This window comes from Lipomyces doorenjongii (genome assembly GCF_038497915.1).
Source record: "Lipomyces doorenjongii strain NRRL Y-27504 unplaced genomic scaffold V1508scaffold_27, whole genome shotgun sequence".
Classification (NCBI taxonomy): domain Eukaryota; kingdom Fungi; phylum Ascomycota; class Lipomycetes; order Lipomycetales; family Lipomycetaceae; genus Lipomyces; species Lipomyces doorenjongii.
Genome location: NW_027118094.1, coordinates 176,636 through 204,254, shown reverse-complemented (window position 1 = coordinate 204,254; position 27,619 = coordinate 176,636). Strand labels below are relative to the sequence as shown.

The 27,619-nt window shown below is 48.4% G+C and overlaps 11 protein-coding genes and 1 non-coding gene across 12 annotated transcripts; 6 read left to right on the top strand and 6 right to left on the bottom strand.

Moving 5' to 3' along the window:
- Nucleotides 1–274: 274 nt before the first annotated feature.
- V1508DRAFT_139948 (40S ribosomal protein uS3) lies at nucleotides 275–1,565 on the top strand. Its single transcript, XM_066936003.1, has 3 exons — nucleotides 275–368; nucleotides 562–750; nucleotides 855–1,565. Exons 2-3 carry the CDS (start codon nucleotides 606–608, stop codon nucleotides 1,454–1,456), a joined length of 747 nt encoding a protein of 248 aa, XP_066795626.1. The 5' UTR covers nucleotides 275–368; nucleotides 562–605; the 3' UTR covers nucleotides 1,457–1,565.
- Nucleotides 1,321–3,867, bottom strand: V1508DRAFT_140307 (uncharacterized protein). The gene is made up of 5 exons (XM_066936004.1): nucleotides 3,572–3,867; nucleotides 2,852–3,517; nucleotides 2,571–2,795; nucleotides 2,458–2,521; nucleotides 1,321–2,402 (listed from the first exon to the last, which is right to left on the bottom strand). Exons 1-5 carry the CDS (start codon nucleotides 3,689–3,691, stop codon nucleotides 1,675–1,677), a joined length of 1,803 nt encoding a protein of 600 aa, XP_066795625.1. The 5' UTR covers nucleotides 3,692–3,867; the 3' UTR covers nucleotides 1,321–1,674.
- Nucleotides 3,868–3,975: 108 nt separating this feature from the next.
- Nucleotides 3,976–4,999, top strand: V1508DRAFT_404554 (dynactin p62 family-domain-containing protein; the record flags this gene model as incomplete). The annotated part of the gene is made up of 2 exons (XM_066938639.1): nucleotides 3,976–4,334; nucleotides 4,384–4,999. 2 exons carry the CDS (start codon nucleotides 3,976–3,978, stop codon nucleotides 4,997–4,999), a joined length of 975 nt encoding a protein of 324 aa, XP_066795624.1.
- Nucleotides 5,000–5,058: 59 nt separating this feature from the next.
- On the top strand, nucleotides 5,059–5,880 carry V1508DRAFT_355135 (dynactin p62 family-domain-containing protein; the record flags this gene model as incomplete). The annotated part of the gene is made up of 2 exons (XM_066936945.1): nucleotides 5,059–5,189; nucleotides 5,229–5,880. Coding segments are annotated over 2 exons (783 nt in total), but the record flags the coding sequence as incomplete, so codon positions are not given.
- A 63-nt stretch (nucleotides 5,881–5,943) lies between these two features.
- On the bottom strand, nucleotides 5,944–7,325 carry V1508DRAFT_418258 (UAA transporter). The gene is made up of 2 exons (XM_066940441.1): nucleotides 7,114–7,325; nucleotides 5,944–7,058 (listed from the first exon to the last, which is right to left on the bottom strand). Exons 1-2 carry the CDS (start codon nucleotides 7,220–7,222, stop codon nucleotides 6,085–6,087), a joined length of 1,083 nt encoding a protein of 360 aa, XP_066795622.1. The 5' UTR covers nucleotides 7,223–7,325; the 3' UTR covers nucleotides 5,944–6,084.
- Nucleotides 7,272–9,228, top strand: V1508DRAFT_418257 (uncharacterized protein). The gene has a single exon (XM_066940440.1). It carries the CDS (start codon nucleotides 7,453–7,455, stop codon nucleotides 8,974–8,976), a length of 1,524 nt encoding a protein of 507 aa, XP_066795621.1. The 5' UTR covers nucleotides 7,272–7,452; the 3' UTR covers nucleotides 8,977–9,228.
- A 179-nt stretch (nucleotides 9,229–9,407) lies between these two features.
- V1508DRAFT_418256 (fungal-specific transcription factor domain-containing protein) lies at nucleotides 9,408–13,213 on the top strand. The gene is made up of 3 exons (XM_066940439.1): nucleotides 9,408–10,047; nucleotides 10,150–10,250; nucleotides 10,298–13,213. Exons 1-3 carry the CDS (start codon nucleotides 9,865–9,867, stop codon nucleotides 12,888–12,890), a joined length of 2,877 nt encoding a protein of 958 aa, XP_066795620.1. The 5' UTR covers nucleotides 9,408–9,864; the 3' UTR covers nucleotides 12,891–13,213.
- A 101-nt stretch (nucleotides 13,214–13,314) lies between these two features.
- Nucleotides 13,315–13,416, bottom strand: V1508DRAFT_t52. The gene has a single exon. It is a non-coding gene; the product is annotated as a tRNA-Ser (tRNA).
- A 659-nt stretch (nucleotides 13,417–14,075) lies between these two features.
- Nucleotides 14,076–16,085, bottom strand: V1508DRAFT_418251 (Acetamidase/Formamidase). The gene is made up of 4 exons (XM_066940438.1): nucleotides 15,628–16,085; nucleotides 15,482–15,576; nucleotides 15,243–15,395; nucleotides 14,076–15,187 (listed from the first exon to the last, which is right to left on the bottom strand). The coding sequence occupies exons 1-4, from the start codon at nucleotides 15,635–15,637 to the stop codon at nucleotides 14,198–14,200; spliced, it is 1,248 nt and encodes a 415-aa protein (XP_066795619.1). The 5' UTR covers nucleotides 15,638–16,085; the 3' UTR covers nucleotides 14,076–14,197.
- Nucleotides 16,086–16,284: 199 nt separating this feature from the next.
- On the top strand, nucleotides 16,285–18,283 carry V1508DRAFT_462105 (Acetamidase/Formamidase; the record flags this gene model as incomplete). The annotated part of the gene is made up of 4 exons (XM_066942825.1): nucleotides 16,285–16,420; nucleotides 16,499–16,516; nucleotides 16,601–16,848; nucleotides 16,906–18,283. The coding sequence occupies 4 exons, from the start codon at nucleotides 16,285–16,287 to the stop codon at nucleotides 17,896–17,898; spliced, it is 1,395 nt and encodes a 464-aa protein (XP_066795618.1). The 3' UTR covers nucleotides 17,899–18,283.
- V1508DRAFT_139865 (P-loop containing nucleoside triphosphate hydrolase protein) lies at nucleotides 18,083–23,086 on the bottom strand. Its single transcript, XM_066936002.1, has 4 exons — nucleotides 22,135–23,086; nucleotides 21,429–22,083; nucleotides 19,485–21,380; nucleotides 18,083–19,431 (listed from the first exon to the last, which is right to left on the bottom strand). The coding sequence occupies exons 1-4, from the start codon at nucleotides 22,719–22,721 to the stop codon at nucleotides 18,268–18,270; spliced, it is 4,302 nt and encodes a 1,433-aa protein (XP_066795617.1). The 5' UTR covers nucleotides 22,722–23,086; the 3' UTR covers nucleotides 18,083–18,267.
- A 667-nt stretch (nucleotides 23,087–23,753) lies between these two features.
- Nucleotides 23,754–26,549, bottom strand: V1508DRAFT_139698 (peptidase family M41-domain-containing protein). The gene is made up of 2 exons (XM_066936001.1): nucleotides 25,992–26,549; nucleotides 23,754–25,937 (listed from the first exon to the last, which is right to left on the bottom strand). Exons 1-2 carry the CDS (start codon nucleotides 26,311–26,313, stop codon nucleotides 23,827–23,829), a joined length of 2,433 nt encoding a protein of 810 aa, XP_066795616.1. The 5' UTR covers nucleotides 26,314–26,549; the 3' UTR covers nucleotides 23,754–23,826.
- Nucleotides 26,550–27,619: the final 1,070 nt, after the last annotated feature.

The following is a 27,619-nucleotide window of genomic DNA, read 5'->3' as shown; positions in this document are numbered from 1 at the left end:
TTAAAGTTCTCGGCTGCAAAACCTTGCGTGCGGAACCCATGGAGTGACACTGAGGCACATGTGGCTTTCCTATTATCCCACTAATATACCTAGGGCTCAACCCTGTCCTTGGTCCGTGACTGCTACTACATCCCATGTTAGATTTGTGATTCCCAACGTACACTCCACATTATTTCAAGATACGGGCATCCTTCACATAATTTGTGTGTGATCGAAGGTACCATACGAAATGATCTTAACCCTATTCCACGTACATTCACGCAGCGCACTCCTACGGCCCTGTTGTCCGCGTCAGAGTTACTCCTGGGATTTCGCATTGCACCGACTTCGCATCCAACAGTGATTGACAATCAAATATTCAGGAGATTGTGAGTATTTTCTCTCTTACTTGAATAAGTCAGTGTGTTTGAAATGATGGGATTTTGTGACTTGGGGCATGCACGTATCTTGTTCGTTGCGATCGTCATTAGAATACAAATAATTTTTTGCCGCAACGTTGGTCAATTGTCAACGACATGTAATAGGATAGCAAGGATTGTGACTAATACGTATTCGTAATAGGACATTATCAGCAGTTCAAATATCTGAGCGCTAATTAAGTTAAGATGGCTACCGAGATTTCAAGCAAGAGAAAGCAAGTCGCGGACGGTGTTTTCTTCGCCGAGCTGAACGAGTTCTTCACTCGTGAGCTCGCTGAGGAGGGATACGCCGGTGTTGAAGTTCGCTCGGCTCCCACCAAGACCGAGATTGGTGAGTTTTTGAATTTTGAATTGAAGAGATGAAGGACTGGTGGATCATATATGAGTGGATCTATGGCCCGACATGCATGAAGAATAAGACTAACACTGTGCTAGTTATTCGTGCTACCCACACCCAGGATGTCCTTGGTCCACAGGGCCGAAGAATCCGTGAGCTCACCTCGCTCATCCAGAAGCGTTTCAAGATCCCCGAGGGCGGTGTTGTCATTTACGCCGAGAAGGTCCAGCAGCGAGGTCTCTGCGCCATTGCTCAGGCTGAGTCCCTGAAGTACAAACTTCTCAACGGTCTCGCCGTCCGACGGGCTTGCTACGGTGTTTTGCGATACATTATGGAGTCTGGTGCTAAGGGTGCTGAGGTCGTTGTTTCCGGCAAGCTGCGTGCCGCGCGAGCCAAGTCCATGAAGTTTACTGACGGTTTCATGATCCACTCCGGTCAGCCCGCCCGTGATTTCATCGACACCGCCACTCGTCACGTACTCCTCCGCCAAGGTGTACTTGGTGTGAAGGTCAAGATTATGCTTGGCTCCGACCCCGAGGGCAAGCTCGGCCCTGCCAAGTCTCTTCCCGATGCCGTCACCATCCTCGAGCCCAAGGAGGATTCTCCTTCCGTTCTCGAGCCCAAGAGTATTGACTATATTGCCAAGCCGACTAAGGAATTTGAAGAAGTTACAGTTGATACGACGGTTGTGGCTGAATAGATCTTGGGTTGGTAAAAAAATAGTTTCGGTTTGTTGGATTATGTATTTTTGTCATTTCTTCGCTTGAAATCATGTAATATTTTTACAATAGTATAACACTATTTATCGCGGTCCTTTGCATCTGGCAGTGAATATTACATCTTTGACGTGCCAGAACAAGCAGCAATTTATATAACAGTGAAAGCGTAAGCTCGTTTAATACTATATACATCCTGACTTCATATCAGCTGGTCATTCTTAATGCGACGATATCTCGCTTCCGCCAATTGAATGCGATTTCTGTACAAAAATGCTGCCCTGTTCACGCGGCTCCATTCACGCGATTTGATTACACATACGAAATCACCCGATCCGGGAATCGGATGCTTTGGATTGTCGCCGGTCTCCAGAGTACTGGCATTGACCTCCAAAGAATTCATGCCCCTCCCATCCAGTGCGTTAGTAACAGTTTGCTGCGGCCTATGCGGGTGTATGGTCACATAAGCACCAGTCTTTTCGCGTACCAGCGTTTGAAAGCTGCCGTGCTTACCCATCACAAACCCGACGTGCATCTTCGGAATGGTAACCGTGACACTCTTAAGACTGGCGCTCTCCTCGTCAAGTTTCATAGGATTGCTCCTATCTAGGTTTATCTGTCTCTGTCTGCGGTTAGTCAGCCTCGCGGACGGAGGCCGGACGCCAACGTACGATTGGTACCGGGTTTTGGAGATGGCGGATGCTTCATGTATCCAATCTGGTGGTGCGATGAACTTGCTGATTTCCCACACTGCGAGATATAAGCTTCGGTTGTTATGCGCCGTCACGATCAGAATACGGTCCGTAGAGCGGTAGAGTAGGTTTTGTGAGACCGTGATTGTCGCACACGAGATCTGCTGGAGGGCAAGGAGCGTCTGAGGATCGCGCGAGATTCCGCCGGCAACGCGATACGTGACTATTAGGAGTAGGCCTGGACAAGTTAGCGAATACGCAACGTTAGCACATAAAAAAGAAAGCCAACTTACGAAGTTGTCTATCTTCGCTGGAGAGCGAGACGTTCTGAATGTTTCGCGATAGACTCGCAAAAGTCTAAGTAACAATCAACATGTAGCAAATCAAGTCATTCGACTTGGCGTACCTTGGCTACATTCTCCACAGTCCCGGAAACTTGGAAAATCCTGTCCTGCTTATCGAAAGGAACCAAGCTGGTCTCCAATTGAATTCGCACATCACATGATTGTCGTAACTCTTTCAGTACCTTTTTCTTGTCCCGTCGCAGAGCAGCGATCGTGATTGCAGAGACAAAAGCTCTAACGTTAACATGTCTCTTTCCTAAAGCCTGTCTTGCTATTTCCTCGACCTCCTAATATTTATAAGCTCGCAAATTCCTCGACTATTAAAATGGGTATTCACACGTACGGAGCCAGGCAAGTTAATCCACGTAGCAGGAGGCGACTCCTCGACAGCTTGCGCGCGAACATGTATCTCCTCCGCCGGAAAGAGGTCTGTTTCGCCCACAACGTTTTCCAGCACCTCGGTTTTCGCTTTATTATCATTATACCGTCTTACGAAAGAGTCGACACTTATTTGCTCCTCTTCAGCCAAGAGATTTTTGAATAAATATGAGTCATCCACCTGCATTGTGAGAAAGTCTTCTGGTGGCTGTTGAAGTGTTCTGTCGAAGATGGACATTGCATCGTAATTATTAGGATCGAATGCAGCTGATTCAGTCATTGACTTTATGCATGCGGGGATCTTGTCATCTGAGGACAAGGCACTGTGTGACTGCGTCAGAGATTCAGTTTCGGAATTTGTTTGTCGGTCTTTGCCCGTCGAAGCAGTCCTGTTTCCTACTAGCTCCTTCACAACGAGTCCGGCTCTATGCAAATTGGAGTGCTCATATTCGTGCAGGGACTTTGACGTCCGTGAACTTTTGCTTTCTCTGTTGTTTGTCGCCGCCTCGTCTATGATATTCTCTGCATTTTGGAATGATGAGCTACTAATAGACCGTCCTGGCCCATATTGTCCAATATGTCGTCGTCGTGGGCCTAAACCTGCAGATGCCAACAAATAGCGACTTCGGGTCTGTACCCTAAAATCAGTACACTTATCTCCATATAATCCGTTAAGCGTACTCACCGTATACGTCCTACGTAAAAAATAAACAGGCCGCTGCTGAACCGCGACCAAATGTCGCGTAAATTGGATTAGCTGTGCGATTACTGTCGCGCACCTGGCTTTTGCACGCAAACGTTGCATCTCGGGGAAGTCATTAAGTCAGCAAAAAACGATAAACTGTGCATATATGCCGGATCTATTGTTGATGTGTAGCATTGCGTCAGGTATTGATTTGTCGACTGTAAAGATTGTGGCAATAGAAGTGCAAATAATAATGGAGAAACTTTTATTAGTCCCGTGTCAAGAAGGTTTGACACACACCAAAGTCACGCGAGAACGCGTGTAGACATCGTACCCGTCCAAGACGAAACAACAGCGCAGTATCGGCCACTCGCAATGATATATCCCATGCAGACGATCACGATATGACCGCGACAAGATATCCCTCATTACGAATCCATTGTCCTTGCTCAGAACCCGTAACCGACGGTCAAGTCGCGGAGCTCGATTCTGCGACTACTACAACATCGCCGGATCCCGCGCCCGAAACGACGACCAGGCTTGAACTGCCTCCAAGTTTAGAGAGTCCATTTGCCTTACATGCGCTGAATAACTTATATTTCTGCGACGTATGCATGGTGTTGCGGTGTGAGCGGTGCGTTGTCGAGGAGGTTGTGCAGACGTATTGTCCCGCTTGTTTGCACGTTTATTCGGCTGATACTACGGGTGGTGCGAATGAGCCTTCGAAAGTAACGCGGAAAGGCCGCGGCGATGATGCGACGTTGTATGTTTTTGGCCTTTTTATTGCGGGGATTGACGCTGACGAGAAGTAGTTGTACTAGGAATTGCCTGCAGTGTCCGTCATGTTTTACGAATCTGATTATGTTCTCACCGTCAGCATCTGAGGGAAGCGAATCGTCGGGAACGGTCTATTTGCAATGTCCTCACTGCTCTTGGGACTCGCGACGCAGGCCCCGAAGCCTCACATTCTCAAAGCACTCGTCGTTATACCAGCAGCTTCGCAAAATATCGGTCTCCGCCATGAGTGATGACTACTCTGACACGTCAAACCAACCCACAAAAAGGTTTTCAGCATTGTCCGTGTTTTACCAGCAATTATACGAGTCACTTGACGCGGAGGAGGAGGAATCGGAACCTTCGGCTCCCCCGAGCCCACTTTTTTTGAAACGAGCTAATCGGAGTCTGGAAACTATCAGGTTCTTGAAATCGCATTATAGCAAGCAAGGAGGATCTTCGTCTGCATCTTCGCCGGCTGTTACGCCGGCTAGTGTGTTGAGTGCATTTGGCCGTGCGGGCGGAGTATCAGGTCAGAAGAGGAGGGAATATGAGGAGAGGGAGAAAGAGCGGTGCGTGGACTATATTGACGAGGAAGCTGAAGGCGAGGACGCCTTGCGCGTGCGCGGTATAAGCAGTTTGGACGGAAGTTAGTAAATCGGTTTATCTGGCATCTTATCTCAAACTAACACAAATTAGCTCCAACAGTTTTGCAGCAGCTTGCAAATCCATGGGTTCGGCCAACAAGATCGTCAGATTTATTACCTCTTCCTACACGACTCCGTGCGCGACGCGCAAAGCGATGTCGAGCATGCCGACATATCCTTGTTCGACCTGACGTCTCGTCGCGGAAGGTCTCGTCATCATCCTCCTCCACCTCGAGCATCGCGACTGGCTCGGCATCAACAGTCGCAACCGCATTCCGGATCAACCTTCTATCAAAGAACTACATCCCAACTCTCCGCCTCACATATCTCCCATCAACGTCTCTTGCACCAGCATCTTCGCCGTACCAAGCCGGCTTCATTCCCCACATAACGTACACCTTCGCCCTCACACTGTTCAATCCACTCTATGAGCCGATAAAGATAACTCTAGCATCTCCACCTCGGACTCCCAAGCACAGTCACTTAATAACATTCCTTACGCCGTCTTTCGAGATAGGTCCCAACATTGAGGACGATTGGGATTTACATGCACTCGCCAGTCTCCGGACGAAATTCGCGGACCTCAAGATTTCCGGTATGGCTAATATTTCCGCGTCTCCGGAGTCAGCACGCGGCGGTCCGAATTTGGGGATACTCGACCGCGGGCGGAATTGGATTAGCGTGATATTCGAAGTTGTGCCTGCGAACGCTAGAAATTCGGAGATAGTAGTGCCGTTGTTTGTGAGTGTTGCATATGAGGCCGAAGTTGAGAAGGACTTCGCTGCCGGTGGTCAGGTAGGGGGCGCAGGAGATGGTGGGTTGTTTGATAAAGAGCGGCGGGAAATGGCGTTTTGGTCTGTTTTGAGAATTGGGAGGGTTATTTCGTGAATGGGTATGATAATACAAATGTACAATATATCGACAGTCGATCACAATCCACCATTTGCCAAATCTGAGACTGGATGCTATAATAATCTAAAATCTATTGAACCTATAATACAGTTTATTTGACAAACCTGTAACCCAAAAGTTTAAACATCCTGTGAACTTGAATGCCAGTATACTAATTATCACTGTCTTTCTTACTACAGTCTACTTCGTCTTATCAACGGCATTCTTTTCAACAGTTTTCTTCTTCTCAAAATACTTCATCAAAGCTTCGCCACCGACCCCTCCAAACACCATCAAAACACCGGCCCATTGCCCGGCCGTCAGTTTATGTTGAAACCACACGACAGACAACAGCATCGACATCATTTTTCGCGTAACGGTAACCGTTACAAGAGTCAGAGAGCCGAACTTACTTAATGTAAAGAATATGAAAACTTGACCTATCGCACCACATAGCGAGAACGACAATATGTCGTAAAGAACTTGCGGATACAAATTGAAGAACTCGAGGGAATCCTGTAATTGCCGGGAGAATGGCGTGACTAGGAATGCGGATGTTAGCAGGGTTGCCATCACATTTATGCCGCACATCATTTTTGGACCAGTGATTGTTGGTTGAGTATGGAAGATATGATCCTGCGTGGAATTCGTAAGGCCGTCGAAGAGCAGGTTAATACCCAGTAGCAACAGGCCGTAAAAGGACGACGAGGATGGTGCTTGCGCGGCTTTCTTGCCTGCTGAAGGATGATAAAGCGTGAATAGCGAGACCCCGAGGGTGACGGCGAAGACGACCAGGTACTTGCTCCATGCGTACTTTTTCCTGAAAATAAGGACATGAAGAGCCATAACCGGCAACAGCTTACAGCTCTTGCCCAGTAACAGCGTCAAGTAATCAATATGCTTCAAACTCGCGTATCCGAACGGACTCGCCAATGAACTAGTCGTTGCAACGAGCGCGTACTGGAATACGGCCTTGCGGTTCGGGAAGATTGCCGACGACTGTTTGTTGGAGGACGAGTTGTAGCGGGCGTATATGTAGCCGACTAAAGCGGCGCAGAAAGACTGGATGGTGTTGATGACAAGGGAGGCCCTGAATACCCGGTTATCTGGACCATACGGTGAGGTTGATATCCGTTCTTGTAGTACTGCCCAGGTTAGGAAAGATATGTATATGCCTGCATTACCACATATTATTAGATTAGATAAATTCACGATGTTAAGTCGACGCACCTGAAATGGCGGCGACAAGTTGCCAGACAGATCCACTAGATTGACTCTCGATCCTTATGGAGTTCGAAAATATTGGCTTTAGTCGCGTACGTGTTGCTGTCACGGCCATGATCAGTTATCCGACTCCTGTTAGATATCGCTGACTGGATCTAATATGCGTGAAATGTGTGGGTGGATGCAGTTGGTAACAAAAGCTGTGCTGTCCTTTTCGACGTCGCCGACCCCTGCTGCGTGCGGCTCGACGATAAGTGGCTCGCTCGGAGGCATACTCATCACCCACTAAGTTACAGTCAAGACTATGCACTGCATTAGTCACGCGAGGGCTCCCGAATATGAAGCATGAGTTCGAGTAACGCGCCTAGTGGGCTATCCCAAGAAGATCTGCTTATATTCGACGATTTGCTGTCGCGGCCGTCTAATGCACCGAGTAGAAGCGGGAGTGCAGCTCAGCATACAGTGCCTGGTGCGGATTGGTTTTCGATATTGTCGAACGGAAATTCTGGGAGCTCGACTGCGCGATCGCCACTTAATCGCACAGACACAAATGGCATCGGTATTTCACCCAATCTGATCAGTTCTCCTCCGGCGATAACGGCAAGGTCGAACAAATACGATATTCCGCGGAATTTATTCACAGTGGCGTCACCGGAACCGATACAACCGACACAATTGTCGGCATCTGTTACACCTGCGACGAACAATGAGATTCTAGATGACGACGATTTTGGTGAGTTTACTGGTACGGAACCAGATATTGCGATGAAATTAGTTGAAGAGACTCCGGCAGAGCCACGTCAACCTGTTTCAATTTCGCCTGTTCCTATCTTATCGCAGCATGTAGTCAATACGTCAGTCACATCGAAGCCGCCGTCGAGGTTGTCAAATTCCACAACTAGCGCGATCGTTTCGAGCAGTGTCTCGTCAAGACAGCTCGCAAGAAGCCCTCCCGAGCGAGGTATACCTGTCCGGAGTCCGCCACGCAGATCATCACCACAACATCGACAGCAAGCAATTAGTCCCCGTGCAGCGGGCTACGGAGGCATTTATGCACCGCCGTTAAGGTTCGGCCAGCATCTCACACAGGGACCCAATGGCGTGACGCATTTAAGTCCGTCGATATTCCATGGACAGCCCAGCATCGGCGGACAACCAGATCAACAGCGCCGTCATATTCCACCGACCAGTCATTCACATTCACCACAGCTGTCACCACAGAAGCTGTCAACACAAATGCTGTCACCACAGAAGCCGTCACCACAGAAGCCGACTACGACGCTAGCGAAAGATTTGCTAGATACATCAGATGACGTAAAGCCATGGCAAGATGTCGAAGGTACACAGCACCAAGCTACTCGGCCTCCACCAACAACGGCGATCTTGCCAAAACCGGAATTTCTTCTCTCACTATTCGAATCGAACTTATTCCCGCTCCCACTCCCTCTCTTCCATGAACTCGCACCTCTACCGTTTCCGCTCAAACGACGGGTGCTCTCGCATCCCAAGACAAAAAAATTCTTTGCCAGTTTACTCTCCGGAGCACAAGTGGCAGTGCGAATCTGCGCAGGTCGGAAACGGCGTGGGGGAAGATTCGAAGCGGACCGAGAGGCGCGTGAGATTGCCCGATTGTGGAAGGTCCTACGGGAACGCATTGCTGGGGTCGGTATGAGAGATCTGCCATACATTGACGCGTCATTTGTGTTCAGAGAATACACTGGCGATGAATCTGATTTGTGTTTAGTGTGTGGAGTGGCGAGGCATGAGAACGTGCGAGGATGCACCGAGAGTCTCTGGGATCGTGAGAACGGGGGTCATATGGCGTGCATCAAGTGGTGGGCACACGAGAAGGCGCTTTTGGATTCTTAGTTGTTTATTTGTTTTTGTATTTTGTATTTTGTATTTTGTATTTTGTATTTTGTATTTTGTATATAGCCTCTCTGCATTTGGCGGCGAATTGTTCGAGCGTTAGCGTTTGTAGGTCTATGAACTCCGAATATGAGATGCACTCGAAGTTATCCAACGCCTCCAAGTCTGGCTCGTTAATACGTAGCCACATGACGCAATTTCGGTTTGTGATCTAAGAAGCCTAAGTAGGCGATTTAGATTAGATATATCTGCAAAAAAGTATGTTGCATTATAACATAAGTCGACGTCATGATTTATGTAGATAAATCCGCCGTTTTCTGGATTTCGATCGGCTGATAGTCGACTTCCGGATTTGTACGAAGGTTGATCATCCTAAGTTTAATCTTGGAACAGATGAATTTCTTGTGACAAAGCGAACCTCTCGCCGCTCTATCGCTCCCTGTCAGTCCCAACTTCGCAACGACAGATTCCCGAGTTCCCGATCCTCCAAGCTGCGGCTGAGAAGTTTAAATATCAATTTTTTTGTGCTCAGACGTAGCGATGCTCTTTTCAAGGACGCCAACTGTTGTTTCTCGGGTTTTTGTATCGTATTCGGGTTTGGTCGCAATATCGGCGCTTTCCGAGTCTCAGAAAACCTTGTCGTTTGTAGGGGTAGGGTTACCCCCCCGCGTCAGCATCAGCAATCGCAGCGCCGCACGATTCTTGTTTCTATCCTGGTATCGTCTGTACCAGAACACAGTAGTAAGCGTAGGCACAGCCCTTCGCACATCTACTACCACAGCAACAACACGTTAGTCGGTTGCCCTGACTATATTCGTTCTACCGCAATATTGACATTTTTTACGATACATATTTATCCTGGAAGCTTACTGTCTCGACTAGCCGTTAATGAGCTCGTCCGGGAGTCCACTCTACCCCGGATCCGTGTCTGCGCAGTCGGCTCACGATCTCTCCGCGTCTGCCTCTGTAATGGCCGAAGGTAGCCCTCCCGATGGCGACTTCCTGCCTGGTGACTCCGAGCTCAAGCGGCGACGAATTGCTCGTGCATGCGACTCCTGCCGCAAGAAGAAGGTATTATTTGTCTTTGCATTTTCTTTTTGTTCTCGGTTGCAGCGGCAATGGCAACGCAGCCGTTTCCTGCCGATCCCGACTTCCTGATGCTGACAACGGTAGATCAAATGCGACGGAAAAATGCCGTCCTGCACAAACTGCAGCAACTATAAGACCGTCTGCGTCTTCACATACACAGAAAAGAAACGAAATCCGCCAAAAGGGTATGTGTATCTTAGCACGTCGTCTCGACCTGGCTAACATGGCCTAGTGTGAAATACATAGAGTCACTTGAGTCAAGGCTGGAAAAAATGGAAGACCTCATCCGCAAGTTTGTGCCGGAGTACCGTCCCGAGTCCTTGGATGACCATGTTGACTTCGAGGGCACTGTCATGGAACGTGTACGCGGCGTTGGCCAAGGCGCCTCGCCACTCAGCCTGTCCAACTCGTCCTCGCGGTCGAACCCGACGCAGGGCAACCGTCCGGAAAACCACATCACGCCTGCGGATGACGAAGACCTCGCCAAGGCGGCGTCCGTGGTGGATGAGACGGAATCCCATCTGGACGCGACGGACGAGACTACCAGCTTTTTGATTACATCTCGCGATGGCGACAGCAAGTTCATCGGGCAGTCGTCTTCGTTCTCTATATTTTCGCCCCGCGGCCTGCGGTGGATTTCGGAAAGAATTGGCGACAACTCGTTTAGCGAACAACTGCAGAGTCTCAATGACTTGGACTGCGACGTGTCCCGGTCTGTCGCACTCGACGACAACATGCTGATCAACTCACCTAGCATCGATCCTCTCCCTAAACCGCAAGGGGCAAAGGCGCATACCACACTGCCGTTGCCTGACATGGAGACCGCCAATCAGTGTTTAGAGATATTTGCCAGCATATTGTGTCCAATTCTACCTGTATTCACGCTTGACGAGATGCATCGGATCATGAATTCAGTCTATTCAGACAAGCGTTTCCGGATAGTAGATTATTGCGCCATGTGTGCAATATTGGCAATCGGCTTGCGCATGCAGACCATGGAATTTCCCGGCTTCCGTGGCATAGATGATACGATGCCTCCCAAAGCGTCCCCGAGTCTGCAAGAAACTGTTGAGCAGAGTTGGGGCTATTTCATGAATGCGATGTCCTATCTCAACGAATTAGTTTGTGGAGCCAGCAGCATCACGGCCGTGCAGACACTCCTCGCGCTCGGTCTCTACCTCGACGGCTCGGACTCGGCTGAAGTGGCGTACATGATCAACGCGAACGCCGGCCGGATCGCGCAGTGCATCGGTCTGCATTCAAAGTCGAGTTCGTACGGCTTGTCAGAAGATGAAGTCCATCGGCGGCAGCGTATATTCTGGATCTGCTATATTATCGACAAAGATATGTCGTTACGCACAGGCCGACCGCCGTTCATCTACGATCAGGACGTGTCGACAGACACGCCAACAGAGATAAATTCGTCGTACATATTCTCCAATATGATCCGCTTCTCTCAAATCCAATCCAGGACATACACGCGTCTGTATTCCGCCGCCGCCTCACGCGTGTCTGAGACCGAGCTACTGGATACGATCGGCGAGCTTGACAAAGAACTACTCGAGTGGCGCGACTCCATGCCGCTGCAATACAGGCCTGACCATGAAATCGTCGAGCAGGATCCCCGCCTTCTCGTGCACCTCGTCTATATGCATTTTGCTTACTACAACTGTCTGACCGCCATCCACCGCATGTCCATCCACCACCCGACCTGGCGGCGTCCCCGTCGCGGCGCCGTCACGCCGTCTTCAGCACCACGCAATCCGCGCGTGTTTGCCTCCGCCGCGCTGTGCGTACAGGCAGCTCGCGCTACAATTTACCTCCTAAAATACTTTGACAATGTCCAGAAGTCCTGCGGCTGGTTAGTAGTGTACTACACTCTATCATCGCTTGTGACTTTGTTCGCAAACTGTCTGCAAAATCCACAACAGCCCTCGTCGAGGTCGGACCTTGCTCTCATGAGCACGGTCGTCAAATTTGTGAGTTTGGTGTCTGAGGCATCTCATTTTTCGAGCAAAGGCAAGCGTGCGATGGGTTTCGTTGAAGAAATGGTGCGCATCGCGACCGTGGTTGTCGAGAAGTCCGAGAAAGAACACGCTACGAAGAAACGTCCGGCGCCCGATTCGACGCCGCTTGCGAGTACCACTGCTACTGCCACCGCCGCTAGTACTGTTAGTAGTAGTACTACTACTGCTACTAATACTACTACTACTAATACTGCCGTGACCGCTGGAATCCTGGACTCGCGACTCGCGACGAATATAGGCAATGTGTTTATCAAGCCGCAGATTGTTCATGGTGTGCAGACGTACCAGACGCAGCAGTCACCAACACAGTTTTTGTTTGGTGGGCAGACCGTGGCGGATGATATGGGTGTGTACGGCACGTTTCCGTCTGCACCGACTGTACTTTCACCATCGCCAAATGGATCTACGCAGTCAAGTTATATAGCCCAACAGAAGATCTTCGAGCCGGCCATGCACGCGGAGTCGACATCAACGCCTAGTCCTGTAGATCTAGCCCGTCCACTTCCGGCATCCTCTTCTGTCTCCGCGTCAACTACTGGCCCGAGTCCAAGCAATACAAATGAAGACTCCCCTTGCAACGGGGCCGCACTAACCGACCCGGTCGTGCTCGAACAAATGATGAACTTTCAACAACCGTTTATTCCCAGGGACATATGGAATCTTCCGGCCGTGTTTAGCTGGGACTGGGGTTCGGGCACGAGTGCGGCAGCCTTAAGCACGGAAGCTATGCCACCTGATGTTAGTGTCACTGATGGCGGTATCAATATCGGCGCGAGTACGGTTCCAGAAGGTATATGACCATTACAAAGAATGGGATATCGGAAAGAGTACAGATAAAGATGGAAAGATAGTGCGTATTAATAGACGTAATTTACACTTCGGCATGGTTTGTTATGTATTATATGTGCTATTTTGTCACCTAGAGCTAGACTTAAGGGCGTATTGTACCATATTGTTTGGCATTGCTTTATCACCAAATTTTGCAATGCTGGTGCTTAATTGTTACTGGAGTATTAGTTATCCACGTGTCGTAATTAAAGGAGTTAATGATCGCTGATATTTGGTTGCGACTGTTGTGATTGTTGTACTCCAATGTGTATATATATAATGTCATCCCCCTTGAATATTGAAAGATCATAGTTATAGCACTTCATTCGTTGTAACCATCGCATAAAAATAATTGCATTAGATTAGAACAAATTCAACCAGAATAAAAAAATCTCGACAGGCGCAGGATTCGAACCTACGCGCGGGGACCGCATTTGATAGCCATGAACCTTATACAAATTCAAGTCAAACTCCTTAACCACTCGGACAGCCTGTCAAAGCTAATATACCGTAAGGCAGTCCAAAATTGTCCCTTTATAGCGTCAAACTGTAACCCTTACCCTCTTCATAGTTCCTGAGCAGTTTTGGACGACCAGTTTGGAGATGCAACGGAATTAATTGAAGCAGCAAGTTTACTAAATTACTGGAAAAGAAACAATTACTTGCAAGAAGTATCAAGTGCTTGTTATTTGAGGTGAGGCATTGGATTGTGGCTGCGATGTGTCACTCTTGCATACATAATCATGTTCCAATGGGCTGATGTGGTTACCGATTATTAGTATAAGTTAAATCTAGATAACATCATTAATTGAGTGATTGCAGAAGCCCAAAGACCAGATCAGGCGAGGAATGACAACTAGAACGGTAACGCACGAACACTGGCCGCGACGTGCATGCAGTCGTAACCACAACGGTGCCCCGCGATGATTCTCTTCGTAAACACCCATGCTCACTACGTCCAAATGACTCCCGTCAACCATTCGTAGGGGTTGTCGCAAGAAATTGTTATTTGTGAATTTCTGGACTTTTTTCTGCCAGGCTGACTAAAGTTCAGTTCTAGCAAGCATGCTCTTGACGCTCTACGCTTTACCTTGATCGAAATCTGCGCAACAGCATAGATAGCCGCCTTGCGAGCTCCCACCTGGTGGCTTGTAACTCGGATTATTTCATTGACTTCAATTATTCATTATCTCAACAATTGCATTGTACATCTGATCGTTCACAAAGGCAGAAATGTTAAATCCACAATTTCCAATATTACAACTTTCCTCTTCCGATTACTTTCCAGAAGTAAAAGCACAGTCAGAAGTGATGATTTTCTCAAAACCGCCTTCCTTCGGGAGACACTCGAACTCGAAGATATCGACGGGCACGCCGAGCGTCGTGCAAGCGTTTGGAATGTCGACTATGGCCGCGATGTGGCCCTGAACCGGGGCGCAAGAAAGGAGAATGTAAAGTTGTTCTCCGGAGTATCCGAATTTCTTGAAATACTCAATGAACTGCAAGCATGTCTGCTTGTACGCGACGTTGACGTCGAGGTAGTGCTGCTTGCCGGTCTCGTCGACAGAGAGACCCTCGAAAGTGAGGTACCGCGAGGGGCCGTAGTGGGGCTCGACAGGACCGGGGATGTACATCGGGTTCTTCATGCACATGTCCTTGACACCGTTCTTGATGATCTCGCACTTGATAGTGATGATACCCGCCATCTCGATAGCGCCGCAGAATGAGATTTCACCGTCACCCTGAGAGAAGTGGAGATCGCCAATCGATAGGCCGGCGCCCTTGACGTATACAGGAAGATAAGACTTGGAGCCGCGCGACAAGTTCTTGATGTCGCAATTGCCGCCGTGCTCACGAGGTGGGATAGTACGAGCTCCCTCCTTTGCGACCTTTGCAGCCGAGTCAGAGTCCGCGGAACCGGCGTGGGTGAACTTCTCAAGCGGGAGATTCGCAACGACACGGTCAGTACCTATTGAGGCGTGGTATCCGACGAGCTCTTTTTCGCGCTCGTTCCATGTGTCGAGGAGCTCCTGCGAGGGCATGCAGCCCATGATACCAGGGTGAATCAAGCCGGGGAAACGGACACCAGGTATGTGGCGTGATGAGCAGAAGATGCCCTCGAAGTCCCAAATGGCCTTAGCAGCGTTGGGGAAGTGTGAATCGAGGAAACCGCCACCATTGTTCTTGTCGAAAATAGCGCAGTAGCCCCACGGCTGCTCAGGCAAGGGCTGGACGTCTTGGATCTCGACCACGAGGACATCGCCAGGCTGATAAAAAATAAGTACTCTCCCAGCACGGACAAATGAATCGGAGATAGCTCACCTCAGCACCTTCAACCTCGATAGGACCGGAAAGGTAATGGATACGGCTAAGGTCGCAGTACTTGATATCGTCGGCCGAGTCATTGTTGCCGATCTGGCCACCGGTCCAGTCAAGACATTCGACGTTGACGACCTCTCCGGGCTGAACTTTGCACTGAACCGCTGTTAATACTCTAAGTTAAAGCCTGTAAATGCAACCAATTGGCTGCAGAAACACATCTAAACTTAAAGGACACGTACTGAGAAGGGAATATCGGGATGCCATCTGTTATGGAGCTGGGGCTGCTCCCAGGCGGGCGTATTAAGGTCAACCTTCACAGCGGTGCGGATAGCTTCTGCAGAGACCGTTAGATAAGACAATGGCGCGGCAAGTGTACAATACATACGCTTCGGCATTTCTGATGATGAGAGCGATGCAACTGACGAGAAGGTGGTGAAAGAGACTACAGGCGGATTAGAGAAGCGGACAGAAAACTAAAGGGCTAAAGGGTGGAGGCCACGAGAACGAGCGGATTCAGCGACGGTTCAGAGCCGGTCTGTCGAACCATCGGTGGTAGGAGCACGCTACTCGCAGTCAGGCGTTGATTTTCATGTGGAATGGTTGGCGAGTTGACTTTCCAGTTTCCGGCGACTCACTATCAGACTTTCGTTATCTGACACCCTGCAATTGAATATCCCCTCATGCGGCGCTGATTGGCTGGGTTTGCAGAATGTCAAAGGCCGGGTAAACGAAATATTCAATTGGTGGACGTTGGGAGATAACGTTCACGTTCACATACACAGCAATCTGGCAGTCACATCCTTGCTCGATGCCAATACTACATGCCGCCGGCGCCAGTTGTTGATGAATTTCCGGAATAGTTGTCGAACCACTCGCCTACTATCTTCGTGAGTCTACAGGGATGGTACGCGTCTGTGATGAACGGATTAATGTATGAGTGGCCAAATCTTGACTTGACTGAGTCTTATGCCTAGAGCGAAAATTCAATAGCGTTCTCTTGACATTCGTCCCGGCTGAGTTTGCATTGACCCTGTGGCTTGAGATGGCGGACGAACCGGCGGTCCCCTACTCTTCACTGCCGGTTCAGCTCCCTGTAGCTCACGTTCCTCCAGCGAACCACAATCTCGCCTCGGCCTCCACAATTCTCGCAGGCCACTCTCATCAAAACCCGCGCGATCGTTTGTCCGCTCTGAATCTTTCCAGCTTCATTTCACGCCCCACTCTCCAACGCACTATTTACTGATACTCTCCATCAGTTGTAGCAATGGGAAAAGGTGTGTAAACTCACTGTCAATTGACACTCTATCTGTCAATAATAACCAGTCCATGTTGAAGAGCTGATTTAACACGTTCTGCAGAAGCCATTAAAACCGCGATTAAGATTGACTTCGACAAGAAGCCATGGGAGCAGGCAGGTATCCACAACCGATGGCACCCCGACATTCCTTTCGCGGCGACTGTCAAGCCCGGCGAGGTGTTTCACATTCAGTGCTTTGACTGGACCGGAGGTCAAGTCGCAAACGACGACTCAGCTGATGACATTCGCAACCTTGACCTTAACGGTTGCCATTTCCTTTCTGGCCCTGTCGGTGTCGATGGCGCCGAGGTATGTGTTCGAATATTGCAATTACGATCTCTGAGGGGTTGGCTAATAATTACACAGCCTGGTGACGTCCTCGTCGTCGAGATTCAGGACATCCAGCCATTCCCAGACAAACCTTGGGGTTACACTGGTGTCCTCGACAAAGAGGCTGGCCCCAGTTTGCTCGACGCTTACTACCCCGAGGCGATCAAGGCCATCTGGGACTTTGAGGGTATCTTCGCTACTTCCCGTCACATTCCCCACGTCAAGTTCCCTGGCTTGATTCACCCTGGTATCTTGGGTACCATGCCATCTGCTGAGCTACTTTCCAAGTGGAATATACGTGAGAAAGACATCCACGACCATCACGTCGAGATCCACTCGCCGCTCATGGTCGCCAGATTGCCTCAGGAGAAAGGCACCTACGCCGGCAACAGTATCGACCCCGAAAAGTTCGCCAAGGTTGCAAAGGAAGGCGCTCGCACTATCCCTCCTCGTGAGCATGGCGGTAACGCTGACATCAAGAATTTATCTCGTGGTTCGAAGGCATACCTCCCTGTATTCGTGAAGGGCGCAGGTCTTTCCGTCGGTGACCTCCACTTCTCCCAAGGTGATGGTGAAATCTCATTCTGCGGTGCAATCGAGATGGCCGGTGTCATCACCCTTAAATGCTCTATCATCAAAAACGGCGTCAAGGATTTCGCCATGAACACCCCTATGTTCCTGCCCGGTCCCGTGGAGGCTCACTACGGACCTTCGCGATACCTCACGTTCGAGGGAATTTCTGTGGACGAGAATGGCAAACAGCACTTCCTCGACGCGCACATCGCGTTTCGACAGGCATGTTTACAACTGATCGAGTACTTCAAGCAATTTGGTTACTCAGGAGAACAGATCTACCTTCTCCTCTCTTCCGCGCCGGTGCAGGCCCATATCGCGTCCATTGTCGATATCCCCAACTCCTGTACGACGATCGGTATTCCTGCCGATATCTTCGACTTTGATATCATGCCACGAGAGGGAAAGATTGAGCCTATGGATATGGGCTCGTGTGCGTATACCACCACAAAGTAAATGGTGTTTGGGTAGTAAATTGGAGTTTGGCTGTGTATGTGTATAGCAACGTGAACAGCAAAGTAAAAGATTCTGTTAACCCTCAGATAATTGCGCTCTGGAGTCGAAGAGTTCAGCGGCTCAGATTCGCCTTTGCAGCTACAAATAAGTCAAATGTAGACTCTAATCCTTATTGTGGATACGTTTATGCGAATTTATTATTTGCGGTTGTAGCCCCAATCGGACATCATAAATCACCATAGAAGAAATTATATCGGTCAAGTTAGCAATTACAGATCTGTACATAATCTAAGAGGTATATGAAAAGATAATCACAGATTATATAGAGCAAGCAAAACATCCTAAGCGCCATCGAAGAGTATTGATCCCTCATGACCATTCACCACCGCTGACCAAATTCGCCAAGTAACCCCTTCTATTCGTCATTAGATCGATAAACTCGCCTATCTCGACTATTCTCCCCGCATCCATGACCACAATCCGATCGGCACACTCCATCATCTCGCGGGAATGCGTGATCATCAGAACTGTCGGATGCGAGTCCAAGCCTTCCCTCTTTAGGGTCATAACGGTCTGACGGATGTGTTCTGAGGTCGTAGGATCGAGCGCAGATGTACATTCATCCAGGATCAAAATCGCTGGCTTTCGTATTAAAGCTCGCGCGATAGCAATTCGTTGAATTTGGCCACCGGAAAGTAGGGTTGTCGATCCACCGACCTGAGTGTAATATCCTTCACCTAACGACATAACAAACTGATGAATGCCGGCTAATTCGCATGCCTTCATCACGTCCTCCCGTGAAACCTCATCATCCTTTAATCCATATACCAAGTTCTCATAAATGTTACCGTCAAACAAGACCGTGTGTTGAGCGACGACGGCGATGTGTCTTCTTAAGAACTGTACGTCAATTTCCATGATGTCAACGCCACCAATGCGCACGCTTCCATCCTTTGGAACTAGCATCCTCGTTACCAAGTTCGACAATGTAGATTTGCCGCATCCAGATGCGCCTACAATAGCTAGTACTTCTCCACTGCAGACTTCCAACGAGACATCATCCAGTACCAGAGCTTGCCGACCAAGATATGAGTACTTGATGTGCTGAAACTGAACGTTACCTCTCATAATGGCTATCCCTGGGCAATTACCTTGCCCAGACATTTCGGCCTGCGTCGTAGTACCGTCCATCATCGCGAAATCCAGAAGTCTGACACCACCTCTCTTCACTTTGTCGAAATTCGGCAAGAACTTAAGGGCCGAAGAAGTTACTCCGAACGAAATCGTCACTAAATTTGCAACCGTAAAGAATTGGATAACTGAATACGTCGCATTCGATATTAAGAACGCGCCGAAAAAAAACACTATAACAAGGACAACCGAATCACTGAGACTGTTGAGACCCGAAGCAATGCCGATGTAAAATCCGCGTTTAAGGCCTGTCGACCTGATAGCACGCGAGGCTCGATTGAATTTTTCCCGGAAATGGGACTCGAGTGTTAGCGTTTTCACTGTACGCACTTTCGTGATACACTGCGTCGTATGTTAACTCTCAAATTTATCAACAATATCACTGTAATGCACACTTCGTAAGCTATTTCGGTGTATTTATCACTCTCTGCAGTGTACCGAGCGGTCCACCTGTCAGAAATGTAGGCATAAAACTTGGATGTCGCGATTGCCAACGGTGCAGTTGAAATCGCAACTAGTGTTAATTGCCAACCAGCAACAAATGACCATAAAAGACCAACGCTGAAAGTCGCAAGGACGGATATAAGAGTGCCAGAAAGCCGTCCGAGTAAGACACGGAGTTCATCCGCATCATTATTAATAACCTGAGAAAGAGCTGGTGCTGCTCGATGTCCTGTTTCAGAAGATACAGTATCCTCTTCTGAATTGTCGCCTTTGAAAGAAGACGAGGACGATGTGACACTGGCTGGCACCGGCACGTCCATAAACCAGCTCCAGTCCCTCGTCAGAATCTTTCTAAATGCCAGATTCTTCAGCCGATATACCCATCGATCGCCGGCGACCTCTAAGATGTGCGTATGACCAAACGTGGTAAGAGCATCAAGACAGGAAATACCAAGTACAATCAAGGGCCACTGTAGCGATTGCCATTTCGATTGCGAGGCGCGTTGATCGGGGAAAATTGTATATACTAAACGAGCAAATGTATATGAGAAGGCAGGCATCGCAGCGCCGTTAACGACCGCCACAAGGAGCCCGACGAGTACTGCCCACTTTCGCCTCTGAGTTCTGAAAGCAAGAAGAAGAAAAGCAACGACACCCACCGATCCATGGTTTGCTTTTTTCGCTTTTTCGTCCGAGGGAATGAGTGAATCCGTTATAGTCACAACTGAATATTTCCGGGCAGGAGTAATTGAAGCATCTATATTCGATGGAGAAACCGGCTCTCTCCGAAGATTTTGACGAGCCCTGTGCGTGTTGTCTCCAGAAGTCATTATAATTTCTGAATTTAACATAGAGTCGTGAGTACGGACTTGTGTCCATCGACGTGCCGTAGCACTGCGGAGAATCGGATTGTTACTATATCTTGTAGTAGCCGCATCAAAAAGTGACCATCGAGTGAGATTGAGATCAAGACTCGAACTATCCAAGTATGGAAAATCTGGACACACGTTGATTAACCCGGTACGTCGTTCACGAGCAACTGTGTAACTAGTCGCAGGCTTTTCAATATCGTTCACTCGTTGTTTCTGGACTCTAGATATCAAACTATCATCATTTGTCTCATGTCGGATGTACTCCAGTGAGGATTCGATCAGCTGCATGAAAGCGCCATGTTCAGATTCAAGATCGCCTCGCAGTCCTTGCTCAACGACACACCCATCTTTCATGACAATAATGTTGTCTTTGAGGTCAATCGAAGCCACGTCGTGTGTAATAATTATAGTCGTCCTTCCTCCTCTCCACAGTCTCAGAGCATCGATAATGAGACCGCGGGCGATAATATCCAAGGCACTTGTGGCTTCATCTAATACCAATATCGGACTATCGCGTATAATGGCGCGAGCGAGAGCTATGCGCTGTCGTTGACCACCACTCAAGTCTTTGCCTCCTTCAGCCAAGAAAGTATCTATGCCAGCAGGGAGGTCATTCACTGTCTCGGTCAGCATTGCAAGCCTAACTGCTCTCTTGATATCTTCATCGTCGACAAGCCACGGCCGATCAGACCCTAGTCGAATATTGTTCGCGATTGTGTCGCAGAGCAAGACGCTGTCTTGTTCCACGACGGTTACGGTATGCCGCAGCCAGTTGGATAGTAGGAACGAAACGTTAATGCCATCTAGCGACACGCTGCCTGCTTGAGGAGAGTAGAGATTGAGTAGCAGGGAATGTAATGTGGACTTTCCTGAACCGGATCCGCCGACTATGAATGTAAGTCCGCTCATGGGAATCCTCAAACTGACATTTTTGAGAATAACGTCGCGCGGTCGAGATGGATATGCAAATGTAACCTGTATATAATTAGACCACAATGATGTGTAATGTATGCGGCATCTTACATTTTTGAACTCAATTTCTCCATGGCATTCCTGCACGATCATACCATATTGCTTCTTATTTGTATTTCTGAAGTCGTCAATAATAGCCCACAATGACTCCGCTGCGACCTTTGCCTTATTAATATCAGCCAATTTAACGCCAATATTCGATACGCAGTACGTCAAGGAATTGCAACACCAAAACACGGTCAACACGCTTCCTGAGGAAATTCCACCATTTCTCACAAGGTGCCCGCCGTACCAAAACCCTTGAAGAAAAAGCATGAGCACAAGTAACTTTAAGATCCCCTGCTGTAATGCATAGACGATTGCGATTTTATGCATTAGTTCACTAGAACCGTGTGTATGTGCCGAGAACTTGGCTGCCTCTATGGACTGACCGTTAAATAACTTGACCGTCTGAAGCGATGAAAAAGCCCGGTCGACAACGTTGACCGCGCGTGATGAAACTTGCTTCTCAAGCTTGGTATATTTGTCCTTGGGGATATTCGTAATTGTTTGGGTGATCATGATGGCCGGCAGAGTAGCAAGGATGACGATGGTAAGTTTCCAAGAGTAGTACATGGAAACGCATAGAGAAACCAATCCCCGTGCGGTATAGAACAGTGCATGACCAAAACTCAACGACGCTCCTTCCTGATATTCATCTAGGAATCTTATCTTTCAGCACTTGCGCAGATTTTAATGAGAAAATAAAGTAGCTTACTTGTGGGTTTTGGTAACTAATGCGCCGGCACTATCCAACCCATCATACCAAGCATTATCCTTCGTCATCAGTGACTCTACTAGCATGCGTCTAGCCATTTCAAGCTGGTTCTCCGCAACCCAAGTCCAGCTGAACAGCAACAAGTTCCAGATCAGTATAGATATGAGGCCCACTGAAAGCATGCCAACTAAATATGGAGTGACTTTTGATGTAAGAGGATACGACTCTTTATATCCAGAGGATTCGGCGACAACATACGCCGAGATACAATTGAACACCTTTCCGATAAGAATTGAAGTGACGGACGGGTGGACACCAGATATAACTGTCATTGTGATGCCAAGCAATATCGGGAAAGCATCTTTCCGGCGAACAAACCTGAATAGTGAAAGGTATGATGGTCTAATATTTAGAAGCTGGTCGTCGATACTAGGGTAGAATTTCTCATCAGACGCGACAGGCTTCTTCTCATCCGTAGCTGCAGAATTCACCAGAGTGCTGAAAGTCCTATCTGTATTCATATCATGGCCGGAACAGTCGAGATCGGACACAGATCTAACTTTGACTATTACTGACTTTTTGGCCATATTTGACAGAGCAAGAGTCACCACAAGGTGGATGAGCAACGCAACAGTAAAAGTTCTCCAGGAATACTCAGAGGTGCAAGGAAGGCCAGGACGGACGAGGGTATAATATCATATACAGCGGTAAGCTTGGATAATGATGGCTGCTTACCTTGTTTGAAAGACCACTGACAGTTTCCTTGCATACGCAACGACTTATCGTGCGTCGCTTTGCGTCATTACACTCCAAATCGGGTCACTCATAACACATCGTAGCAGCCCAAACAGTAGTCAGGAACAGTGAGATCTGGGGCTGGTAGATGGGTATGGCGGTGGTGCGGTGCAGTAAACAATACTACCGGACCGCCGGAACAATACCCGCTATATGGCTCGATACTGAGGGCCACCGATACGCGGCAATAATTCTTCTTTTATTATTATAGTATGAATTCCTCGTGTAATTTAATATTGCATGTGAACCAGTTTGGTTCGCGCTCTGTCCATTCAATGCATATTAAATTGTTGTGGGCCCAGCTGTGGCTTATCCTCTCTCGTTAAGACTATGACAATCGAGATATCGGTAATGCTGACCCCAACCTAACCTGCTCCTGGAACATTGGACGTCAGCACTGTCCGGCAAGTGAATATGATTCTCAACTGTGGTACCAACTAACGTTGGAACTGATAGAGCAATTCTCCCTATATTTATGGACCACTAAAATTTCCGACAATTGTAGCTGCTCTTCTAAATGTAGATGACCATCTCTCATTTATCTAATTATCTCTCGGCCTCGGCCTTCCGCGAAATCCCCAAACTTATGGACTCATCTTTGTACCGTCAACCTGAACAGTTGGAGCTCGTCCGCGAAAGAAATCTACGGCCCCCCACGAATCTCCGCCAATCGACTATGTGCAACATTTCTCTTCCGACCAGGATGAGCGTCTTGCTCTTTCCTCCGCCACCAGTTACTCTTCATAGTTGAGGACAAGCTAAAGCTTTGAACTCGAATGTCCCACCATAAATAATTGATTCTAAATATTACAACAGATATAAACACAAAGCATATGTACATATAACATGTCCAAATTCAATGGAGAGACAAACCAAAAGTACTTCCTCACACGCACTCTATGTCGTTGGCGCAGGCTCTGGCCCGGGAGCGTCCGCAGGTGGCACTGGCGGTGTGTCAGGTGATGTCTCTTTCTTTCCCGCAACATACTTTTCGAACGCAGCGTTTCTGTCTGGAAACGGGCGCTGGCCGAGCAATCGCTCAAGATCCTCGCGATTGATGACTTCCTTGGACAACAGCTCCTCAGCAATAAGCTGGATCTCGTTGCGCTTGGATTGAAGGAGTTCGATGCATCGCGTATGAGCCTCTGTAGCAATTCGGCGGACTTCCTCGTCAATAATAGTCGCAGTCTCTTCGGAAAACGGCTTGTTGAAGGACTGTTCGGATTGGTCGAAGTTCACGAGACCAACCTTTTGAGACATACCCCACTGCGTAACCATCATAGTCGCCATACGAGTAACCTTCTTCAAATCGTCTACAGCACCGGAAGTAATAGTGGGGAAATGCATCTCTTCGGAGACCCTACCACCAAGGGTCATAGTCATACGATCCATAAGTTGCTTCTCGGACATAAGCATATTATCAGCCGGCGCATACTGAGCATACCCAAGAGCACCTATACTTCTTGGAATAATTGAGACCTTCAACAACGGATCAGCCCACTCAAGGAACCATCCACAGACAGCATGACCAGCCTCGTGGTAAGCGACAGTTCGCTGGTCTTCCTTAGTGAGAACTCGCGACTTTTTCTCTATACCGGCGATGACACGTTCGATGGCAGCCTCGAAGTGAATCATCTCAACAGAGTTGGCTTGTTTACGGGCAGCAATAAGTGCAGCTTCGTTGCAGCAATTAGCAATATCGGCTCCGGAGAAGCCCGCAGTCAAAGCCGAGAGCTTGCCGGAAAGGTTGTCGAGGTCAAGAAAAGTTTTGATCTTTGCAAGATGAACAAGAAAGATAGCTTTCCGTCCTTCAACATCGGGCAGGTCGATATTGATATGTCTGTCGAATCGGCCTGGCCGCATGAGCGCTGAATCGAGAACATCAGGTCTGTTGGTACCGGCGAGAACGACAACGTGATCCGAGGTTTGGAAACCATCCATCTCAACCAGTAACTGGTTGAGAGTAGCTTCACGCTCATCGTTTGCGCCCATTGACGACGTTCGACCTCGGGCCTTACCGATAGCATCAATTTCATCAACAAAGATGATGCAAGGAGACATCTTACGAGCGGTCTTGAAGAGATCACGAACACGGCTAGCGCCAATACCCACGAACATTTCAACGAACTCAGAACCAGACACTGAGAGGAAAGGGACACCGGCTTCACCGGCTGTGGCTTTAGCAAGTAGCGTCTTACCAGTCCCGGGAGGACCCGATAAGATTGCTCCACGAGGAATCTTGGCACCTAAGCGCTCGTACTTCGCGGGCTCCTTAAGGAACTTGACGAATTCCATAATTTCCTCCTTAGCTTCATCCATGCCGGCTACGTCTTTGAACTTGATCTTGATGTCGGTTTCTTGATTGAATAGTCTAGCACGAGACTTGCCAACACCAAAGAGCCCACCACCAGGAGCTGAAGATCCTGTAGCGCGACGATTCAGCCAGAAGAGAGCGCCAACAACGACAACGGTGGGTAGAAGTGCAAGAATTGTGTTCCAAGCACCACCCTCATCGATGTAGGCAACGGGGATCCTCTCCGATGGAGGGATTCTAAGCTCCTTCTGCGCCTCTTCCAAGTTGCGCTCAAATGAGTCGACAGATCCGATTGTAAAATACCAAGTCGACGAAGTGGCGAGGGAATCTGCATTGCTCTTCAAGGTAACACGGACGAGCTTGCGGTTAATGACTGTAAGACGTTCCACAAACCCCTTGTCCAGAAGGGAGACTCGGAATTCTTGCCAGGTCAGCTCACGTCCAGCAGGACGGTCGAAAATGAATAGATACAACAAATATGTGGCCAGAAGGGCGATGATGATATGATTGCCCTGCATTGGCGGAATGTTAAATTCGATGCTGTCCTGACTCTGACTCTTCTTGTTGCCTGATGTTCCAATAGAAGGCCCATCTTCATCTCCTTTTTTGCCCTTGTCCTTCTCATCTCGATCCCGGTCCCTCTTGGCCTTTTCCATAGCCTTCGCTAACTTTTCTCTAACTTGAGCGACATATTCTAATTTCTATTAGCAACAGAAACAAAGACATCACAAAAAATTGCCGTAAATACCATCATCTGTAGGTTCCTCTGACTTTTTATCTGAGCTAGGTCTTTTCTCGGACCTATTATCCTCATCACTACTATCTCGCCCGGAAGTGTTTTTATTAGGCTTGTCTTCATTGTGATTGTCCGTGGCGTATCCTCTAAAAAGCATGCTCATCACCGGCTGTCGTTGAAGCGGTAATAAATGACCGATCCCGAGGTCACCATTATGACTGATAGATCCTACCACGAGCGGCTGCGGTGCACGCGACGCGAGCAATGGACTACGAAGCCGACGGGCGCCAATGCTCGCAATAGAGCGGATGAGCGGGAGTGCTCTCCGCGTCATGGCTCTTTACTATTCTTTATCTGATATGCTAGACGGGTCGCGTCCGAAAGCAAATGTTTCCAACTGGCAGCGAGATTGAGACTTGCCCTGTAGAAGAGAATTAGTAATTGGTACTGAACTAAAACTCTACCAATGCATGTCAGACTGAGAGAGTACTATCGTCAATCCACATCGTGCATGATCAAAGATCGAAGGCTTTTGATGGACAGTGGGCAGATTATCCTATCCATTTACATCCGACATCCCAAGAAATATTCTTAATTCGAACTCCATCCGTAACCGCCCAAATCGCAAAATAGATCTCGCACTTACGTGTCGTCAATCTGCTCTCACAAAAAAGTGAAATTAAATTGTCGCCGTCTTGCAGCCGGGATAGCGAAGCCAGAAGGTACCGGTGCAAAAGGGTTTTTGAGGGGAAGCAATATTAACGGTGGCGTCGGGGCACTTCTAATGCACTAGACGGCTCAACTGCTCAAGCAATCTGACAATTGCGTGGAAATATAACGCTCCGCGATGGATTTGTGGCTGCAAAGGTGGTAAATTTGAGTTCCTTTTTTACACAAATACTAACTGCTGACAGCTTATTTGAAGCTGACCGACAGACTTCAGACTCCAGTCCAATCGTACAGTCCCTCCGTTGCCCCATATTGAATTGATTAAAAATAATATCACCAGGTGCCTACAGCTGCCAATAGTTTGATTAAGTAGATATAGGCTGAATGGCTTAATTGTTAGGCCCGTCTCTGTGATTTTATCAGGCGCGGGAGCTACCCAGACCTCAACTTCCAAAGTGTCTAACAATTAGTTAGGTGTGTAAATTTCCGGACCAAATGCCAAAGTAGCCGATAGCTTAAGTCGTCTGTTTCTGTCCTCTTGGTCGTCACTATATGTTGGACATTCATACAATTATTACGTTTAACAGAACATATGCCACCAAAATCCCTGGCCGTGATTTCTATTTTTCTTCGATTAAATTTAGGGATCGGTACAGATAGACGGATAACGGATATATCAGCGGATGTGGTGGATACGGATACGGATAGAGAATCTGCGGATATGGGTACGGATACAGTCAATTTATCTGGATATGGATACAAATACGGATATGGATTAGGCCACTAACCTGGATTGTTCAAATTATCATACCGGACAACGTGGAGCTTATATTATGCATGCTAGATTGGGTCGCTAGGATACAGGAGACGGACACACCATCCGTGTGTGCCAGGCGCATCAAATTATTTTGTAACCTGTCGTCTGAAGCTTGCGAAAGGGGCTAAGGCCATTGGGTTCGGGTTCCCCTACA